The sequence below is a fragment of the Sminthopsis crassicaudata genome, chromosome 2, assembly GCF_048593235.1.
Source record: "Sminthopsis crassicaudata isolate SCR6 chromosome 2, ASM4859323v1, whole genome shotgun sequence".
Lineage (NCBI taxonomy): Eukaryota > Metazoa > Chordata > Mammalia > Dasyuromorphia > Dasyuridae > Sminthopsis > Sminthopsis crassicaudata.
The window spans coordinates 230,660,370-230,678,677 of NC_133618.1; the positions used below are offsets into that span (position 1 = coordinate 230,660,370).

The 18,308-nt window shown below is 40.3% G+C and overlaps 1 protein-coding gene across 1 annotated transcript in view; it reads left to right on the top strand.

Moving 5' to 3' along the window:
- RIMS4 (regulating synaptic membrane exocytosis 4) overlaps positions 1-18,308 on the top strand; it is a 60,473-nt gene that overhangs the window by 35,529 nt on the left and 6,636 nt on the right. Inside the window, exons 3-5 of the mRNA XM_074288510.1 lie at positions 9,963-10,075; positions 10,469-10,570; positions 11,767-11,906. Coding sequence (XP_074144611.1) covers positions 9,963-10,075; positions 10,469-10,570; positions 11,767-11,906 — 355 coding nt within the window. The remainder of the gene's footprint in view (positions 1-9,962; positions 10,076-10,468; positions 10,571-11,766; positions 11,907-18,308) is intronic.

Below are 18,308 nucleotides of genomic sequence, written 5' to 3' on the forward strand. Positions count from 1 at the left end.
TGAATACAGAGTCTGGAATTAGCAAAGTCACCTTTCAATCCTCCTACCTGCATGGCCTCGAAGAAGTCTTGCTTTAAACTTCCTCATCTGTAAAGTGGAAGGTTAGAAATTCACATTTGCTCAGGATCCTAGATTTTAAGTTGAAAGGAAATCTCAAGGTCACAAAGTGGACAAGAAAATATCCATGTCCCCTTCCAGCTCTATATCAGGAGCCTATTATCAGTGTGGATCAAAGGGAAAATCTTAATCCCATGACTGGGAGAGGTAGATGCAGGTAGAGTGTGAGGACGTGTTAATAGGCTGCTGCTTTGACTGGCCATTTCCCCCTAGTTATTAGCAGGTATTCTGGTTGAGGGTTGACCTCCTGCAGATCCCACACTGATGTCAGAGCTCCTGGAGAGGAAGGAGCTGCTCCGCCCTTCTCTCCCCACCTCCTCTCCAAACCCTAAGAGTGATGGCACTAGGCTGAAAATTGCTCAGCTTTGGCTTAAAAATAGACCCACAGAGGCCCATGTGGTTCTGTGGGATGGGAAGGACGGAAATGAACCATTCAGGCCCCTCCCCTGGGCTGAGGGCCAGGCCTTCCCAGGGTAGCCAACAGCCCCAGAAAACAGCTGTGTCTGCTCTGCCCATTAGACAGCCCAACCATCTGGGTACCTTCTGCCCACATAGCCGAGGGACACCTGGCTGAATTATTTCTAGTCAGTCAGTGCAGGTATGTGCACTCATTTATATGTATGTATGAATAGTCGTGTTACCTGGGGGAATGTCTGTGTTTGCAAATATGTGTGTTTGTGTGTGTGAGGACATTACCAGTGTGTGTACATCTTCTTGGATAAGCATGTGTGTCTGTACAGATGTAAGTGTGTGATTAAGTGTTTGCATATATACACATATATACCTATGCATATATACATACACTATCAATATACATACTTTTATATATAAAATACACATACACATGCACTCATACACATATGCCTGAATACATAATACAAATACACATATATGTATGTGCATATACATACATGTGGGCTGTGTGTATATATACATGCATATATATGTAGATGGATAGACAGACAGACAGACAGATAGATAGTTAGATCTATGTATAAATGTACCCAAAGCCCTTTGGCTCATTGATATGAAAATCTCTTTTCTTCTGTAAAGATCCATGGCCTGAGCCTTGATGAGGAACAGGAAGGATTTGGAGAGAACAGATAAGAGAGTCTTTTCAGGGTTTTCAGGTCTCTTGTGGTTCTTCCCCCTATAGAATGGGGGTATCACTGTATGGCTCAAAGGGAGGCAGAATAGTCATTTCTAGCCTTTATTCCCCTACCCCTCTCTTCTCCCAGGGAGACGATTTCCCGGTAGGAGGAAAGCAGGAGATTAGGGCCAGAATCTTGGCCACTCTGCAAACAGTCCTGAGCCAGAATTACGTTTATTTATCTTCTTTAAACCTTCTGATTGCTATTCGTTAATGGGGAAAGGGATACTCCAAATTTTCAATGCTTACCAAATATCAGTTCTACAATGAACATATATAGTCCTTAGCCAAGAAACCTATTTATCCAAATTGATAAAATAAAATTGAAAAAATCAGAGAAAGTTTACATTGGAAAATATATAGCAGATTGTACAGAATGAAGGAAAGGAGCTCTTCCAGGGGGAGCAGCTAACAGATCAACTAAGAGAGAGTCCCAGATCTCAGCCAAAGGGAAATATCCCAAAAGTCTCTAGAGAACCAAGGGACATGACGCAGCCTGTCAATTCCTCTCATTCTGGCTTCTTCCTAGAGTCTTCTTCTCTCTTCAGCAACCTCAAGTGGGATCGGAACCATCCATCTTCTACATATCTATGTCTTCCTACAGTTATGTTTCCTATGCATGTGTGTACATCTTATCTATGTACACATACACACATACACATGTGGATAGATATATATGTATATATGGGTGTAGCTATGTATGTGGATCTCTATGTATGTGGATCTCTATGGTGTAAATGTGCATTATTTACCTGCAATATGGGGCAGGAGGCACATTTTCTTAAAATTTCAATTCCTTTAAAATAGGGATTGCTTCTTCATTCATTGCCTTTATATTGCCAGCACCTTGCATTGGGCCTGGCACACATAATTGTGTGGGAATTAATTGTGTGCTAATGAGTAAGTGCTTATATTTGAGCATATGCTTGTATATGTTTATGCTTGACCCGGGGAATTGGATACATATCTGACAATATTAGAATTAGCATTTATATATAACTCTAAAATGTTGAAGCACTTTATACATATTGTTCCTTATTTCTCTACACAACAATCCTAGGAAATAGATATAATTTTTATTATCCCAATTTTACAGATGAGAAAACTGAGGCAAGCAGAATTAAGTAACTTGTCCAGGGTCACACAGCCAGCAAGTATCTGAGGCTAGGTTGGAATTCCCATCTTCCTGACTCCAATTCTAGCACTTTATTCACTTGCACCATCAAGCTGCATTTGTGTGGGATACATGTATACAGAATGGGGTATTGCACCCCCCTTTCCATTGGACAGAATGTCTGGCACATGGCTTTGATACAGAGAATGTACAGATCACAGATGCATCTGTCCCTTGGAAAAAGAGACTTCCTTCTCTGCAGTGGCCTGTGGTTCATGGGCCGCCCAATGCTGTCAGTCTGCATTCAGTCAGAGTGCTCAAGCATCCTTTCACTCGTCTCTCCCCAAATTCTCTTGCATGACTCAAAAGTCCAGAGCCAACCAAGCCATCCCTCTAAAAGGGAAAAAGCCAAGTTCTGGTCCCTTTCTCCCTTTCTTACTACATTCCACTTCCTTCTCAGCCTTGGGCGTCTTGGGTTCTTGGAAAGGCACAGGGTCTGAGTTGGCAGCAAGTGACAGTCTTAGCCCTGGGCTGGCCAGAGCCAGGCTTTCTTGGCACAGTCCGCTGCCTGGTTACCAAGCTCTTGAGGACTGCCGGTGTCAGGCCGGCCCCCTCTCCTCCAAGACCATCTGTTGTCTGGGGAAACAGACACACTGGACAGGCAGGAATCAGTCTGGTGAACGAGTGTAGCAAGGAGCCCTGTGCCTCGTGAGGGCCCTTGGGCAAGCTCAGGAGGCAGTGAAGCAGAAAGAGCACACAGGGGTAAGCTCCGGCTCAGTCACTGACTTTCTGTGAATCTTTAGGTGAGCCAGCTCCCCTTTCTTCTCTTCCTCCTCAGTTTCCCCACCTCTGAGACCAACAAAATTTGCCAAGACCCCTTTCTGACTATGTCTAGGCTCACTTCAAGTTTTTCCTTTCCTGGTCTCACATTCTGTGTTCTAAGGTTCCTTTCAGCTCTCACATTCTCTATTCTAGACTTCCTTTCAGCTTCTCACATTTTATATTCTAAGGTTCCTTCCAGCTCTCACATTCTATATTCCAGGCTCCCTTCCAGCTCTTTCTATATTCTAAGATCCTTTCCTGCTCTGATTTCCTATGTTCTAAGGCCTCTTCCAGCCCTCATATACTATGTTCAAGGCTCCCTTCCAGCTCTGACATTCCACATTCTATTACTGCACCTGAGTGTGTGCAGGTAAATGGACTATTTTCTTTTCCCAACTTGACATGTGCTACTTCTGCATGTGCATGTGTATGTGTGCATGCATGCAGGGTGTATATGTATATGTGTGCCTTTATAGACATCCAGGCATCAAGACTACTCAGCCTTTTTATTTACAATACATTTTTTCACATAATAGATGTTTGCTGATTGAGTGTTGTTCAAATCAAAGTTTGTCAGAACTAGAATTGGTCATTGCTAAGACAAGTCTCCCTTAAGCATTTTAGAATTATAGGATCTTAAGCTGGGATTAACTTGTAGGATCAAATTGTCCAGGCCCTTTCAGGCTAGAGAGGAGAAGGTAGCCAGGAGGGAGAAAAGTGACTTGTTTGAGGTCACTAGGCAGTGGCAAAGTTAGGACTAGTTTCTAGTTATTCTGATTCACAAGCCGACATTCTTTGCCCTACACTATATTGTTTTCCAGATTTTGGATGAAAACTGAGAAAATAAATATATTTTGAAAATAGAATGGAGCCTTGGTTGTTCTGATGATTGAGAACACTTTGTATCTAAGAGCTAACCCAATCCCAAAGCTAATCAATAAAACATCGGGAAGTTTCAGATAAACGAACATAACTCATAAGATTTGTAGGAAATTTCATTTTATGGCTGTTTTTTAAAAAGAAAGTAAGGATTTTTATCCAAGCCTAGACTTTCACCTCCACCTCAGATTCCTATTTGGTACAAAAAGGAACCAGATGCCCATGCTCTATTTCTTTATTAGCAGTGACATATAAAGCAGTGTCATTAATTCTCTGTATGACTGTCAGAAGGAAGATACTTCGTTTCTCTGGGCCTCATTTTCCCTACTTATGCTATAAGAAAGTTAGATGAAATGGCTTCTAAGATCACTTCTAAATCTTAAATTCTATGCTTTAAGGTACTTTTCAGGCCTAGAACTTTTTGTGTTTAACATTCTTTCCAGGTTTTGCTTCCTGTTTTCTAAGGTACTTTCCAGGATGGACTATTCTACGACATATCTTAAGGTTCCCTTTAACTCTGATTCTGTGTTCTATGTTCTAAGCTTCCTCCCAACCCTGATATTATTTGTTGTATGTTCTAAACTCACTTCCAGAATTAATCTGTGCTATCTAATCTAACCACTACCTTAAAAAGATTTCCTCTCTGCCTACTTCTTAATATCTCTTGACTTATTTTGAGCCTCAGCTCAAAACCCACCCTCTGCAAGAGATATTTCCACATCCTTGTACCTGCAAGTGCTTTCTCCTTTCAAATTACTGTGATATATTCTACACATATTTTACCTGTCTCGAGTTGTTTCCATGAGTTCCCCATTAGAATGTATACTCTTTCAAGGCAGAGACTTTTTTGCCTCTTTTTTCCTCTTTCATGCTTTAGCATAATGATGGCTCATAGTAAGCACTTAATGAATGCTTATTGACTGACTAATAGACTAATAGACCACATATCTGACAAATGATCATCCAGCATCATGTTTGAAGAAGAAGGGAATTATGACCTCTGGAGGCAGGTTTCTTTGAGACCTAAATTTCTTTTCTCTGCCCTAAGATGCTTAGGGTGCATCACTTTTGGGACCTGCATCCCAGGGGACCTTCCCAGCAGGAAAGGCCCTGGGAGCCAGCTGTAGGATAGAAAATAAAGCAGCATTCTAGGCATCACAAACAATTACAGATAATTACCTCAGTGTCAGTCTCACCATTGTCTCCTCAGGATCCTCCCGGGAGCTGGCAAAGAGATAATGGGGATGCTAGAGGAAACTTTTAATTTCAGGATGCCGAAAGCCTCTCTTGGGTCCCTAGGAAGGGTGGGCATGGGGTTGGACTCCTAAGTGGTGTTATGGTACACATAGATTCATAGAAGGTTAATACAAAAAGGGTCCTTTGAGATCACCTGTTCCAACTTTTTCATTTTTCTGATGGGGAAAGTGAGCCCCCAAAATGAAAGGGGCTTGCTTCAAGTACTCACCATAAACACTTAGCATAGGGTTGTACAAAATGGTAAGTGCTCAATCGGCACTAGTTTAATGGAAATGAATTAGGAATTTAAATTATATAACAGAAAATATTTGGCTTAGAATGAAGGACTTCTAGACCCCAACAAACCAAACTTGCCTTCTTTGAAAACTATTAAATCTAATTCAATCTCACAGATGATTTCTAGGCATCTACCCATATTCCTTGGCACTAGAAATGTAAAGATATTTTTAAAGGCCCTGATCCAGGACATATGATATGAAAATGGAATGATATGGCTCTTAAGAGAGGTATAAAATGCCGAGTGAGGTCTGAGGAAAGATAAATTATATTTAGTGGATGAAGTCTTCCTGGAGGAGGGAGCATTTGAGCTAATCCTTGAGGGATGAGCTGTTGTTCTAAGAGCTGGTGCTTCTAGTCACTGTACCATCTACCTGTCCTAATGTGTCCTTTTCCAGTAGCAGGCCATATTTTTTATAAGTCTACAGTACCTTGATGGAGAGAAGTGCTATATTATAATAAGGTGGAAGGAACAGGGTAACCATGTTTCTTGTACATTCTGATCTCAGATACAAAAACTGGAGCTCTGAAGTGAATTTTTTATGGTTCCTAGATTTGAAAGCTGGGAAAAGGTAATCAAACACTGAACTGAACTAACTAAAGGCTTCATTCAATGAGCGTTTGCTAATAAAAGTTGTTGAATGAATGAATAGATGGATGCAGGAGTTTATTGGTAAGTTTAACAACTAATTCTTCAAAAAAAATTCTGTAATCCATAGATTTTTTATTTTATTTTAAAATTTTATCTAAATTATTAACATGTTTTCCTATCATTCACTAAACTTCTAGACACTCAACAAAACAATAAATTAAGCCCTGGTCTGTAAAGTTTTTCAGTTTCCTAAGTGTAAATGCTCACCATGAAAACTTAACACTTGTCTTTCATGAGCACATTTGAACTGGCTACAGTACATCTCTGGATAGATGGATAGATGGATGGATGCTCATAAGGCAGTAAAGTTTCTTAACCTCAGTTTCCACATTGTTAAGATGGGGATTTTACAAACTACCTCTCAGGGCTGTTTTGAGGACCAAATGAACTTAATAATATAAGTAAAGTGCTTTGCAAACCTTAAGGAGCTATGTGAATGTTAGTTGTTATGATGATAATGATAATCTGTGTAGCCTGGGATCTCAAGTAATGGACATCTCTGGAACTCTGGCTGCATCTCTGAGTCATGCTACTACATAGCAATGGGCAATCTCCAGGCAGGGAGAGTAGGGAACAGATGGAATTCCACGTGGAGCCCTTTCAGTGGCAATAGACTGGACAGTGTATCTAGGACTGAAAGAGATCTTAGAAAGTATCTAACTCAACCTTCTATATTTTACAAATGAGGAAATAGTTCCTGGAGGGGAAGGGACTTGCCAAATGTCACAGAAGAAATACATAGAGAACTGAGATTCACATCCAGGATCTCTAACTTTGATTCTAGTGGTCTTCCCATTATACCATACTTCTCCTAGAAGACTGCCAGGAGACTTGAATTCATATCTAGCCTTAGAGCATACTAACTGTAAAATGGAGGTCGTAATAGCACCTAGAGACAGCTAGATGGCACAGTGGCCAGGGCACCAGTCCCGAAGTCAGAAGGACCTGAATTCAAATGTGGCCTCAGACACTTAACACTTACTAGCTGTGTGACCCTGGGAAAGTCACTTAACCCTAATTGCCTCAGCAAAATAATAATGATAATAAGAAGAATAAATAGCTTCCAGTATTGTGGGGAGGATTAAATGATATAAGATTTATAAAGTGCTCAGCACAGTGCTTAACCAGAATAATCCCTAAAGATCCTGTCTCCTCTCATCTCTTATAGCACCACATGATTGTTATTTTTATGATTTTTGTTCCCAAATCACAAAATTATAAGTTTTAGAATTGGAAATTATTCTAAAGTTTATCTAGTCCGAATGCCTCATTTTACAGATGAGAAAACTCTGGCTCAGAGAAGGAAAATGATTTGTCATGAAGGGAATTATTAATAAAGTCAGGATTTGAACTCTAGTCTTTTGACTCCAAATCTAGATTTCTTTCTTAAAAAAAAAAAACTATATCAATTTTTTGCTGTCTTTTAAGGAATGGGTGAGTAGTGAGCTGTGAGTCAAGAGACATGGATTCTAGTTTGGCCAAATCATGTGAGATCTTGATTACATGAAGGGCTCATTCATAGTCTCTGACCCATTAAAGACCCTTCCAAGTCTGATGGTCTAGGACTCAGAATCGATGAGCTTGAAGAGTCACTCACAGCCCCAGAACTGGATTCTGATCTTGCTTCTTTCCCTTTGAAGACCTGTCCAGAGTTGCAATAATGTAGTAGTAAGGAGCCTGGGACCCTGTCATTAGAGTAGCCCCTCTTGGGTGACAAAAGGACTCCTTGTTTGGGACTCTCCAATTTCCATCCCCCTATAGGAACTCCTGGTGATGGGGATAGGATGGGGATAAGGACACACAAAGGAGCGAATGCCAAGATTTTAGGATTGTCCAGAGTCTTAGAAGAAGCCAAATGAGAGATCTTAATGGTTCTTATTGAGATAGGAATAGAGGTTGGTGGAGAGAATGACAAATGGGGCAGAGAAAGGCTAGTGCAGAGATGGCTGAGACATAGGCTTGATTCAATTATCAGCTATATATAGATGCACAAATCTATATATGCAACCCTAATCACTTTCCTGAACTCCAGGCCAGCATTGCCAAGAGCCTGATGGACATTTCTGTCTGGACATCCCATCAGAATTTCAAATGCAGTGTGTCCAAAACCAGAACTCATTATCTTCTTCCCTAACCCAACCCTTCCTTCAGACATTCCTATTTCTGGAGAGGGCATTACCATCCTTCCAGTCACCCAGGTTGGAAAACTCTGAGTCATTCCTAACTGTTCCTCTCCCTTTACCCCAAATAACCAATTAGTTGCTAAGACTTGTTGATTCTGTCTTCACATTAGTTGAATCTGTCTTCTTGCCACTCAAATGGTCACTACTTTAGTTCAGGTACCTATCTATCAATCCCTTCTATTATAGTATTTCTAATGGTCTCCTTTGCTTCCAAATTCTTCACTCCTCTCTGTTCTCCAATTATATAGTCAATAAGCATTTTCTAATCATCTACTAAGTGCCAGGCACCATGCTAAGTGGTAGGTAGAAAAAAAGGCAAAAGATAATATGGTCTCTGCCCTCAGGGAGTTTACAATCTAATGGACTAGCTCCATACAGCTGTGAAAATAAATTTCTTAAGACACATTGGACCTTTGCACTCTCCTCAAAATTGTCAATGTCTCCCCATTGCATAGAAGCTAAAATATAAAGTGCTCAGCTTGTCACTAAAAGCTCTCCATGAAGTGGCTGCCATTTACATTTCCAGCTATATTTCACTTTTTATAATACCTATTTTTCAAAATACATGCAAAGATAATTTTCAACATTCACTCTTGCAAAACCTTGTGTTCCAAGATTTTCTCCCTCTCCCCTAGACAGCAAGTAATCCAACTTAGGTTAAACATGTGAAATTCTTCTAGACATATTTCCACAATTATCATGATCAAAAAGGAAAAAACGAGAAAGAAAAAAAACCAAATACTACAAAAGGTGAAAATATATTTATGATCCACATTGAGTCCCCTGTATTTGGTTGCAAATGATTCTCTCCATCACAAGTCTATTGGAATATCCATATTTCATTTTATTTCCCTTTACCAAACCTATTAGATTGGATGCTAGTTATTTTCCAAACTTGTCTTTTTAATGCCCGTTTCCATGCTTCCTAATGGACTCTTTCTCATGCTTCTCTTAGAATCCTTCACTTTCTTCAAGACTTAGCTCATGACTCACCTCTTAGAAATCTTGATTCTTTCTTTCCCCTTGTCAGTTTATTTTACATTTATTTATATGTACACCATATATATCCACCCTTGGAGTGGAGGCAGGTCCTGTGCTTCATTTTTGCCCTTGTATCCCAGAATCTAGAAGAGTACCTCAATACTTTATGCATAGCGGAGAATTGTTAAGTATTTGCAGAACTGAATTGAAGCTGATAGCAGAGAGGCTGAGGCTGATGGAGAAGAAGGCTGAGTCAGAGACAGAGACAATCATATTAATAGAAAGAGAAAGACAGGCCGAGACCAAGAGAGGGACAGACAGTGATAGACAGACAGACAGACAAAAAGTGAAATAGAAAGACAGAAACAAAGATGATAGGGAGACAAAAAAATCTAATTAGAAAGACAGTAAGAACTAATAAAAATGCAGACAGAAACAGATTCAGAAACAGACAGCTAGAGGTAGTTCGTGGGGATTGCTGGGTTCTTTGGCTGCCTAAAGGAGCCTTTTCAACCTTATTTCTTCTTCCAGTCTTACCTATGGAGGTGTGTGCCTGGCGTCTGATGCTCAGTTCAGTGACTTCCTGGGCAGCATGGGACCTGCGCAGTTTGTGGGACGTCAGACCTTAGCTACCACATCTATGGGTGAGTGACCTCCAGACCTCAGGGAGACCCATCAGAGCCACCCCAGGAAAGAGGAGAATGCCCTAATAATTTACAAGGCCAGACTTACAAGCTCAGTACCCTGAGCTCCCTCTTCCATTTCTGAATGAGATGTAGCAGCTCCTGTGGCCTGAAACTGGACTCCTTGCCCCACCTCAACGTAAATTTAACACTTTAACAAATTTAACTCTTTTAACTTCCCTTGTCTTTCCTGAAGTATCCCACTAGAACTAAGGTAAAGCACCTACCTGTCCCACTCTCCATAAGTCTTAGGTCTAGGTTTAGGACAGTAATGGGATCGTCCTCAGGGGCACCCTTGACCAGGGTTGCTTCTAAATCTATCTATCTGTTTTCTTTTCTCTGGGGGCCTTGTAGGAGATGTGGAGATCGGATTGCAGGAAAGGAACGGGCAGCTTGAAGTGGACATCATCCAAGCGCGAGGTCTAACAGCCAAGCCAGGCTCCAAGACCTTGCCAGGTAACCAGAATTACTGAGTCTCTTACTTGGTATAGGCCATAACCATCCCAAACTTACCTTTTTGGGTCTTAACATCATCCGGTCAAGGCCCTAGGTCTTTATCTCCCTGCCATGTTAACCAGATCTCTGGTTCTTATCCCCCAAGCCTGACCCAAGCCTGCACCCTTCTAACTCAGCCTACAGCCCAGACCATAGCATCCATTCTCGGCCTTTTCCACAACCCCCATCATTCCCTATCCTCCGTCTTGGGGAAACTCATACCTCAGCCCCAGGTCTGCCTGCAACACCTGACCTGACACCTCAGTAGCCATGTCATCAGCTTGATCACGAGCTTAGTCATTACTAATTAATTCCATCCCCTAGTTAATACCGCTAGTCACCTTGATCACACATCTGAAGAATGGTAGTATTCTGTGCCATAGTTAGGTCCCTAAACTTGAACAGTCTCCAACCTCATGGATTAATGTAGACCAGCATCCTCCCAGGACGCCTCCCAACACTGACCACACTCTTAACCTTGAATTGGCCAAGACCTAACCTCGACCATACCCAGCCCAGACCATAAAGGGAGAACGCTGCTATATAATAGAAAAAATACTTGTTAGAAAACCTGAGTTTGACTTTCAACTCTGTTACTACTAATTAACTTCTCTGGGCCTTAGTTTTCTCATGAGAATATTGGATTATATGACCCTCAAGTCCTTTCTCAATTCGAAAATCTACAAACCATACCTGAAATTCAACCTCAATTCCAATTTCTACTCTGATCACGCCCTTCTGTAGGTGATCAGACCCTCACCTGACCATCTTACGCTCTTTTTTAAAAAGGTTTTTTCATTTAACAAGTATTTTTCTTCCTCTCCTCTATCATTGAATAAAAAAAGAAAAGAAAAGTAAAACAAAATAAAAATAAAACTCTTGTAATTAGTATAATCAAGAAAAAAATTCCCCTATAGGTCCTCTCCAAAAAACCTTAAATGTCTTCCACATTCACAGTCCCTAACTCTCTACCACGCTAGACTCTAAAATCAAATGGGAGGAGGGTGGAGCCTAGAAAAGTCCAGAGGAGGATAGGAGATCATCAAGATATACAATAAGGTCTTGGCAGCCTTCCCCAAGCCAATGAGAGTGAGGGAGCAAGGAGTGGAGCAGGAAACAGTCCAATAAGATCCTCCTGCCCTTCTGCTCTTTTCTAGCGGCCTACATCAAGGCATACCTGCTGGAAAATGGTGTGTGCATTGCCAAGAAGAAGACCAAAGTAGCTCGAAAGTCTCTGGATCCCCTGTACAACCAGGTGCTCCTGTTCCCTGAGAGTCCTCAGGGGAAAGTATTGCAGGTGAGAATGGCTCAAGGCTGGGGACTTGGTTTTTGTGGGAGAAGGACCTGATCTTGAATGGGGGCGGGTGGAGAATCTGGGTTTGGGAGGTATCGAGTCGTGGCTTTTGGGGAAGAGCATCTAGCCTGTGGAAGCCTGGGCACCTGGATTTTGGGGAGAGATGAGAATCTGGAACTTGATCTTTGGGGTAAGATGGGAATCTGGACTATAAGAGAAATGGGAATCTGGTTTTTGAGTGAATGGGAATTAAGAGCCTGTTCTTTGGAAGATGAGGACCTGTCCTTTGGTGGGTAGGGATCTGATCTTTGATGGCATGGGTGGGGAGGGAAGATCTGGGTTTTGGGGGAGGATTACACTTTAGTTTGGGGAGGGAAGGAAAGATGACTCATCTGAAAGAACCAAACCCTTAATCTTTAAGGTATCAGGGTCTAAAGGGCCTTAACAAAATGTCAAGTTCAGAGAGAATCTCTGGAAAATGAAATCCCTGAATATGGATGGGAATAATAGAGGAAAACTTCACAGGGGAAGTGGAATCCAGATCTCGTAAAAGAATACAAGGCTCTAGTCTCCCTGGCCCCATTACACAATATTTCTGTAGGTAAGGTGATCATTTTCCTTCGAGCCTGAGGCCTTTGCGTATATTAAAAAAACCAGATGACATTTCTGGGACACTTTTGAGGGTTACAGAGTGCTTTACAGGAATGACCTTTGATCAATACCATATCCTTCAGGGGTAGGTACCAGAGGCACTTTTGGCCCCACTTTAAGGACAAGGCTCTGAGGAATTAAATAAGACCAGTCTATGGTCACATGGCAACAAGGACAGCGATCTGACTCCAGCTTCCATCCTGACCCCAGGTCTTTCCACTGTGCTAATGATTGTTAGCAAGGATGAATTGCAGTGGCCAGCAACAACAAACATGCATTAAATAACTACGTGTGCTGCATCCTTAGCACTAGAAGAAATATGTAACTTTACATGGTAGACAGTCCCTGCCATCAAGTGTATCATGGGGGGGGATTCAGATTTGTGGATTTGTGGTAGATTTTCCATGTCCTTGAAATGTCAGTGTCATTTCAAATCCTGAGCTAACGCTGGCAAGAACCTAGAGTTACATGGAAGTGGACAAGAGTAGGATAATCCCAAGAGGGCTCAAATGCCAGGCTGAAGAGTCTAAATATGACCTAGTGCAGTTGGCTGAGAAGGCTGGGATGCTCAGAATGGGCACTTAGGCTCGAAGAGAGTCCATCACTGACTGCCCAGGAACCGGGAAGGGCTCGCTCCACCACTGCCTAGACCAAGCACCGCCAAACTACAATCTGAGGACCAAATCTCAGCACGTAAAATCCCCTCTACAAAAATGGGAAGTGAGCTGGATTTGGCCCATCTCTGGAATCACAGAACTTCAGAGTGGAAAATCTCAGATGGTCAGAGGCCCTCTAGTTTAGCTTGCACACAACCAAGAGTCTCCAGATTGACACACTTGATAAGTGGGGTTAGCTTGAAAACTTCCCTGTGGGAAAAGGAAGCTTCTTCTTCCTCAACTGGCTTGGACTACTTTAGATGGAAGTTCTTCTCTGTATCACACACAAGTCCTCTTCTTCGCTCTTTCCCATTTCTCCTCATTCTCTTTCTTGAAACCCAATAGAACAGTCTCATTCCTTTCTGCACAACAGTCCTCCAAATAACTGTGCCCCAGAGTCTCTTTTCTAGGCTAAACATTTCCAGTTCCTTCAATCCATCCTCAATGTCATTAACTTAGGCTATCTACCAGTTTGTTCACCTTTCTCTGGATGCTCTTCCACTGATAAACGTTTCCTAAAATGGAGTTCCCAGAAGGAATAAATTATACTCTGGGTGGGATCTGACTAGGGCAGAATACAGCAAGGACCTCCCTTGTCCTAGACACTATGCTTTTCTTAAGGTTACTGAAGGTAAATTAGCCTTCTGGGCCACCATCAAATCTTTTACAGACTGGCTGTACCTCTTCAGTCTTGTACTTATAACATTGATTTTTAATAACAATAATAATAGCTAACATTTATATAGCACTTTAAGGTTTGAAAAACACTTTATAAATACTACCTAAACTTATCCTCAAAAAACTGTGGGAGTAGGATAGCATTATTATTCCCATTTTACAAATGAATAAACTGAGACCAATAGATTAAACAACCCCCAAGGGTCCCACAGCTAATAAATGTCTGAAGTGGAATTTGAATTTGGGTTTTCCTGACTTCAAGTTCAGTATTCTATTTACTGGACTACTCAACTATCTCATATAAACTCAAATTTAATTCATTCCTGCTATTGTTCAGTCTATAGATATTTTTTTGGAGGGGAAACTATGTCATTGAATTTATTAGTTTTTTTCTCTTAAGTATGTCATCTACAAAATGTTATAGCAAGCTCTTGAAAGCTGATTATTAAATTTTCACCGTAAATGTTTATGCCTCTGAAATTGGCAAACACTATAAATCAGGGTTTGATTTATTGTTTTGCTGATTGATTAGACGTAGATTAAACTTAAAAGTATGTCATACTTACTTCTCCAGAAAGTGAGTTGTTAAATATTTATCAGCATACTCTTATTTCTGTAACTTTTTTACTAAGAAAAATATTAAGCAGTACAGTACTAAGCATAAATTTTTATAACACTTATTTAGAAACCACCTTCCAAATTATCATTGAACCATTAATGACTATTATTTGATTCCTATCATCCAGTCAGTTCTGAATCTACTAAACTAGACCAAATCTTGTCTGCAAGAATAGCATAAGTCTTTGCCAAATTCTTTGCTAAAATCTAGGTCAACTATGTCTACAGCATTCCCCCACTCCAACAGTCTAGTAACCTGTTTTTAAAAATGAGGTTAATTTGACATGACCTATCCTTGAATATAGTTTTTTGTAATCATGGCTTCCTTTTCTAGATATTTGCCAACTACACCTTTAATAACACATTCTAAAGTTTTATCAGGAATCAAAGTTACTAATTTTTAGTTTACAGGGTTTTTTATTTTGGGGGGGTAAATTTTGGGACATTTGCCCTTTTCCAATAAGGAAGTATCTCCCCAATTCTCCATAAACTTTCCAAGTTCACTGAATGATTGAGCAGTTAACTCTAACTGGTCTTTTCAATAGTCAGCTACGTCTGGTGACGAGCTTGTCAGGAGAACCAAAGCACTCTCCTTGCTGTCTCCTGACTTTTTTTTTTTAACCTTCCCATTAACACAAAATTTTTTCTGTCCTCTCCTGTTTAAAGATCCTTGTCTTTAACACAGAAATCAGAAGCAAATTAAAAGAAACTAGATCTGCATTCTCTCAATCATCCATAATCATCATTTCATCCTCTCTGTTCAGTGATTCTATCATTTTTTTCATAGAACCTATCAAAAAAATCTTCTGTCCCCAGAATTAAACACACACACACACACACACACACACATGTTCTTTGTGTGTGTGTGTGTGTGTGTTTTTAACCTCCTTCCATTTTTCTGTGCTTCAGATTAGATGTTATTTTTACAGGATTTCTTCAGACTTGTATTTGCCCACTACTGACCTACCCTTGTTTCCATTTTCTTTTACTGTTCTTTAAAATCTAAGTCAGTTGCTAATCTATACATTTAAATAGTTCTCTTTAGATAACTCTCCTTTTTTTTATTCTCATCAGAATTGCTTTTCTTTGTATGTATCTTTTACACTCCATTTTTAAAATAATAGCTTTTTATTTTTCAAAATACATGCAAAGATAGTTTTTAACATTCACTCTTGCAAAGCCTTGTGTTCCATATTTTTCTCCCTTCTTCTCCTACTTCCCCCTCCCTTAGACAGTAAGAAATCCAAATTGGTTAAACATGTATATTTCTTTTAAGCATATTTCCATATTTATCAAGTTCCACAAGAAAAATCAGATCAAAAGAGAAAAATGAGAGGAAAAAAACAAGCAAATAACACCAACCCCCCCAAAAAATTAAAATACTATGCTTTGATATATATTCAGTCTCCATAGTCCTCTCTCTGGATACAGATGGCTCTCTCCATCACAAGTCTATTGGAATTAACCTGAATCACCTTGTTGTTGAAAAGAGCCAAGCCCATCACAGTTGATCATCAAGAATCTTCTTGTTGCTGTGTACAATATTCTCTTAATTCTACTTACTTCACTCAGCATCAGTTCATGTAAGCCTCCTTCAGATGTCCTGAAATCATCCTGCTGATTTCTTTTAGAACAGAAATGTCCCATAACATTCATATATAATAACTTATTCAGCCATTCTCCAACTGATGGACATCCATTCATCTTCTAGTTTCTAGCTACTACGAAAAGAGCTGCTACAAACATTTTGGCACATACAGGTCCCTTTCCCTTCTTTAGTATTTCTTTGGGATATAAGCCCAGTAGTAGTATGGCTGGGTCAAAGGGTATGCACAGTTTCATAGCCCTTTGGGCATAGTTGCAAATTGCTTTCCAGAATGATTGGATCAGTTCACAACTCCACCAACAATGCATCAGTGTCCCAGTTTTTCCACATCCCCTCCAATATTTATTATTATCTTTTCCCGAAGATGATTAACTTCTATTTGCCTTTTAAATTTTTTTCTATACTCACAAAACCTGGAAAAATTGCATGTAATCATCCCCATTTTATGGATTAAGAAACTGAAAACTCTCCCCCCAAAGACTGAGTAATTTTCATAATGCCTCACAGCCAAGTTAAAGTTTTCTTATGTTGGAAAGAGAACTGAGAGAACAGAGTTCTAATCTTAACTGCAAAACTAATTCACTGGGTTACTTTGGCAAATATAAAATATGCACATGTATATATATGTGTGTGTGTGTGTGTGTGTGTGTGTGTGTGTGTGTATTCCCCTAACATATAAGTATATAGACATATATATGCATATATATATTTATGTATAATAAACATCTCCAATCTACAGATTGATTCCGTATCCTCCTTTGTAAAACAAAAGGATTAGATTTGATGATCTCTAATATTCCTTGCTTTTCTAAGCTGTTTTCTAGCTTTGACACTTCCTTCCATCCATCTCTGCAATTAATACTATGATCTCTGATCCTAAAGCTGGGGCTCCAGGACGCCCTATCCCCCTGCTCCATCCATTGGACTATATGAACTCTGCGACCCTTTGTGGCAGGATGACACCAGTGCTGAAACTTGGGGCTTTCTCTTAGAAAAAAATTCCCCAGCCCATGGGGGAGGGTCATTGGTGACCAGTGGCAGGGAGAATTCCTCCCTGTGCCCACAAGGCACAGAGGAAAGAGTTTAGTTATGAAATATGAAAGGAAGGAGCTTTATTAGAAAAACAAGAGGAATGAGGAGTGGAGCATCTTGCATGGAGTAAAGGACAAATCTGGATTCCATCCTTATTGGCTCTTGGGCTCTCTTCCCTTCTCTGATAGCAGTTTTCTCAACTGTAAAAAAATGCATGAGTTGAGGAAACAATGCTTTAGGCAATTCTCTGAGACTATAAGTCACAGAATAGTTATAGATCCATATTGGGGTAGGGAATTGTGTTATTGAAAATCACTGATCCAATTCCTTTCCCCCCAAAAAAAGAGGATCAAATTTAGAACTGGGGATCTTGCAGGTCATCTCATAGACCCTCTCATTTTACAGATGAGGACACTGAGACTCAGAGAAAGTAGCTGGCTTGTTTGTGGTAACACAAGTAGTAGGGCAGGTCATAGGTTTAAACCCCAGACTGGACCACGCTTCCGTACTTCTCTTCCATGATAATACTTGAGCTACAGACCGCCTCAAAGAGCTGTTTTGAATGAAACATTTTGAAGACCTGAAAGTGCTATGGAAACATAGCTATTCTTGTCTGAGCTTTACGAGAGCCCTTTGAGCTCAACAGAATGAGAATTTTATCCAAATTTTAAATATAAGGAAAGCAAGGCTTTGAGTCATTAATAGACTAGAAAATTTTATTCCTTTTTTACAGTTAAAAAAAAGTTGAGCCTGATGGAGCCTAGTGTCATGTCGCCATTTGTGGCTGAGCCAGGACTCAGTCTTCTAACTCCCAGACCAATAATGAAGTAGCTCACCTCTCTACACCCAGACCTAGAATTGCAGAATATATAATGTCAGGATTAGAGAGCACCTTAGAGTCTATATAAAGCACTTCCCTCGTTTAAAAAAAATAAACTTGAGAGAAAGGGGTAATTCATTATACCCATTCTACAGATAAGGAAAGTGAAGGCCAGAGAAGTTACTTTGATCACCTAGATTCAGATTCTAGCTCTGTTCTACTTGTCTCCTGTTTGATCTTTTTCAGGCCACCGACCTCCAGGCCTCAGTTTAATCCTGGCTGGACTCAGAGACAGGAGAAATGAGTTGTAGCTCTGCCACTTACATATGTCCTTTCACAAGTCA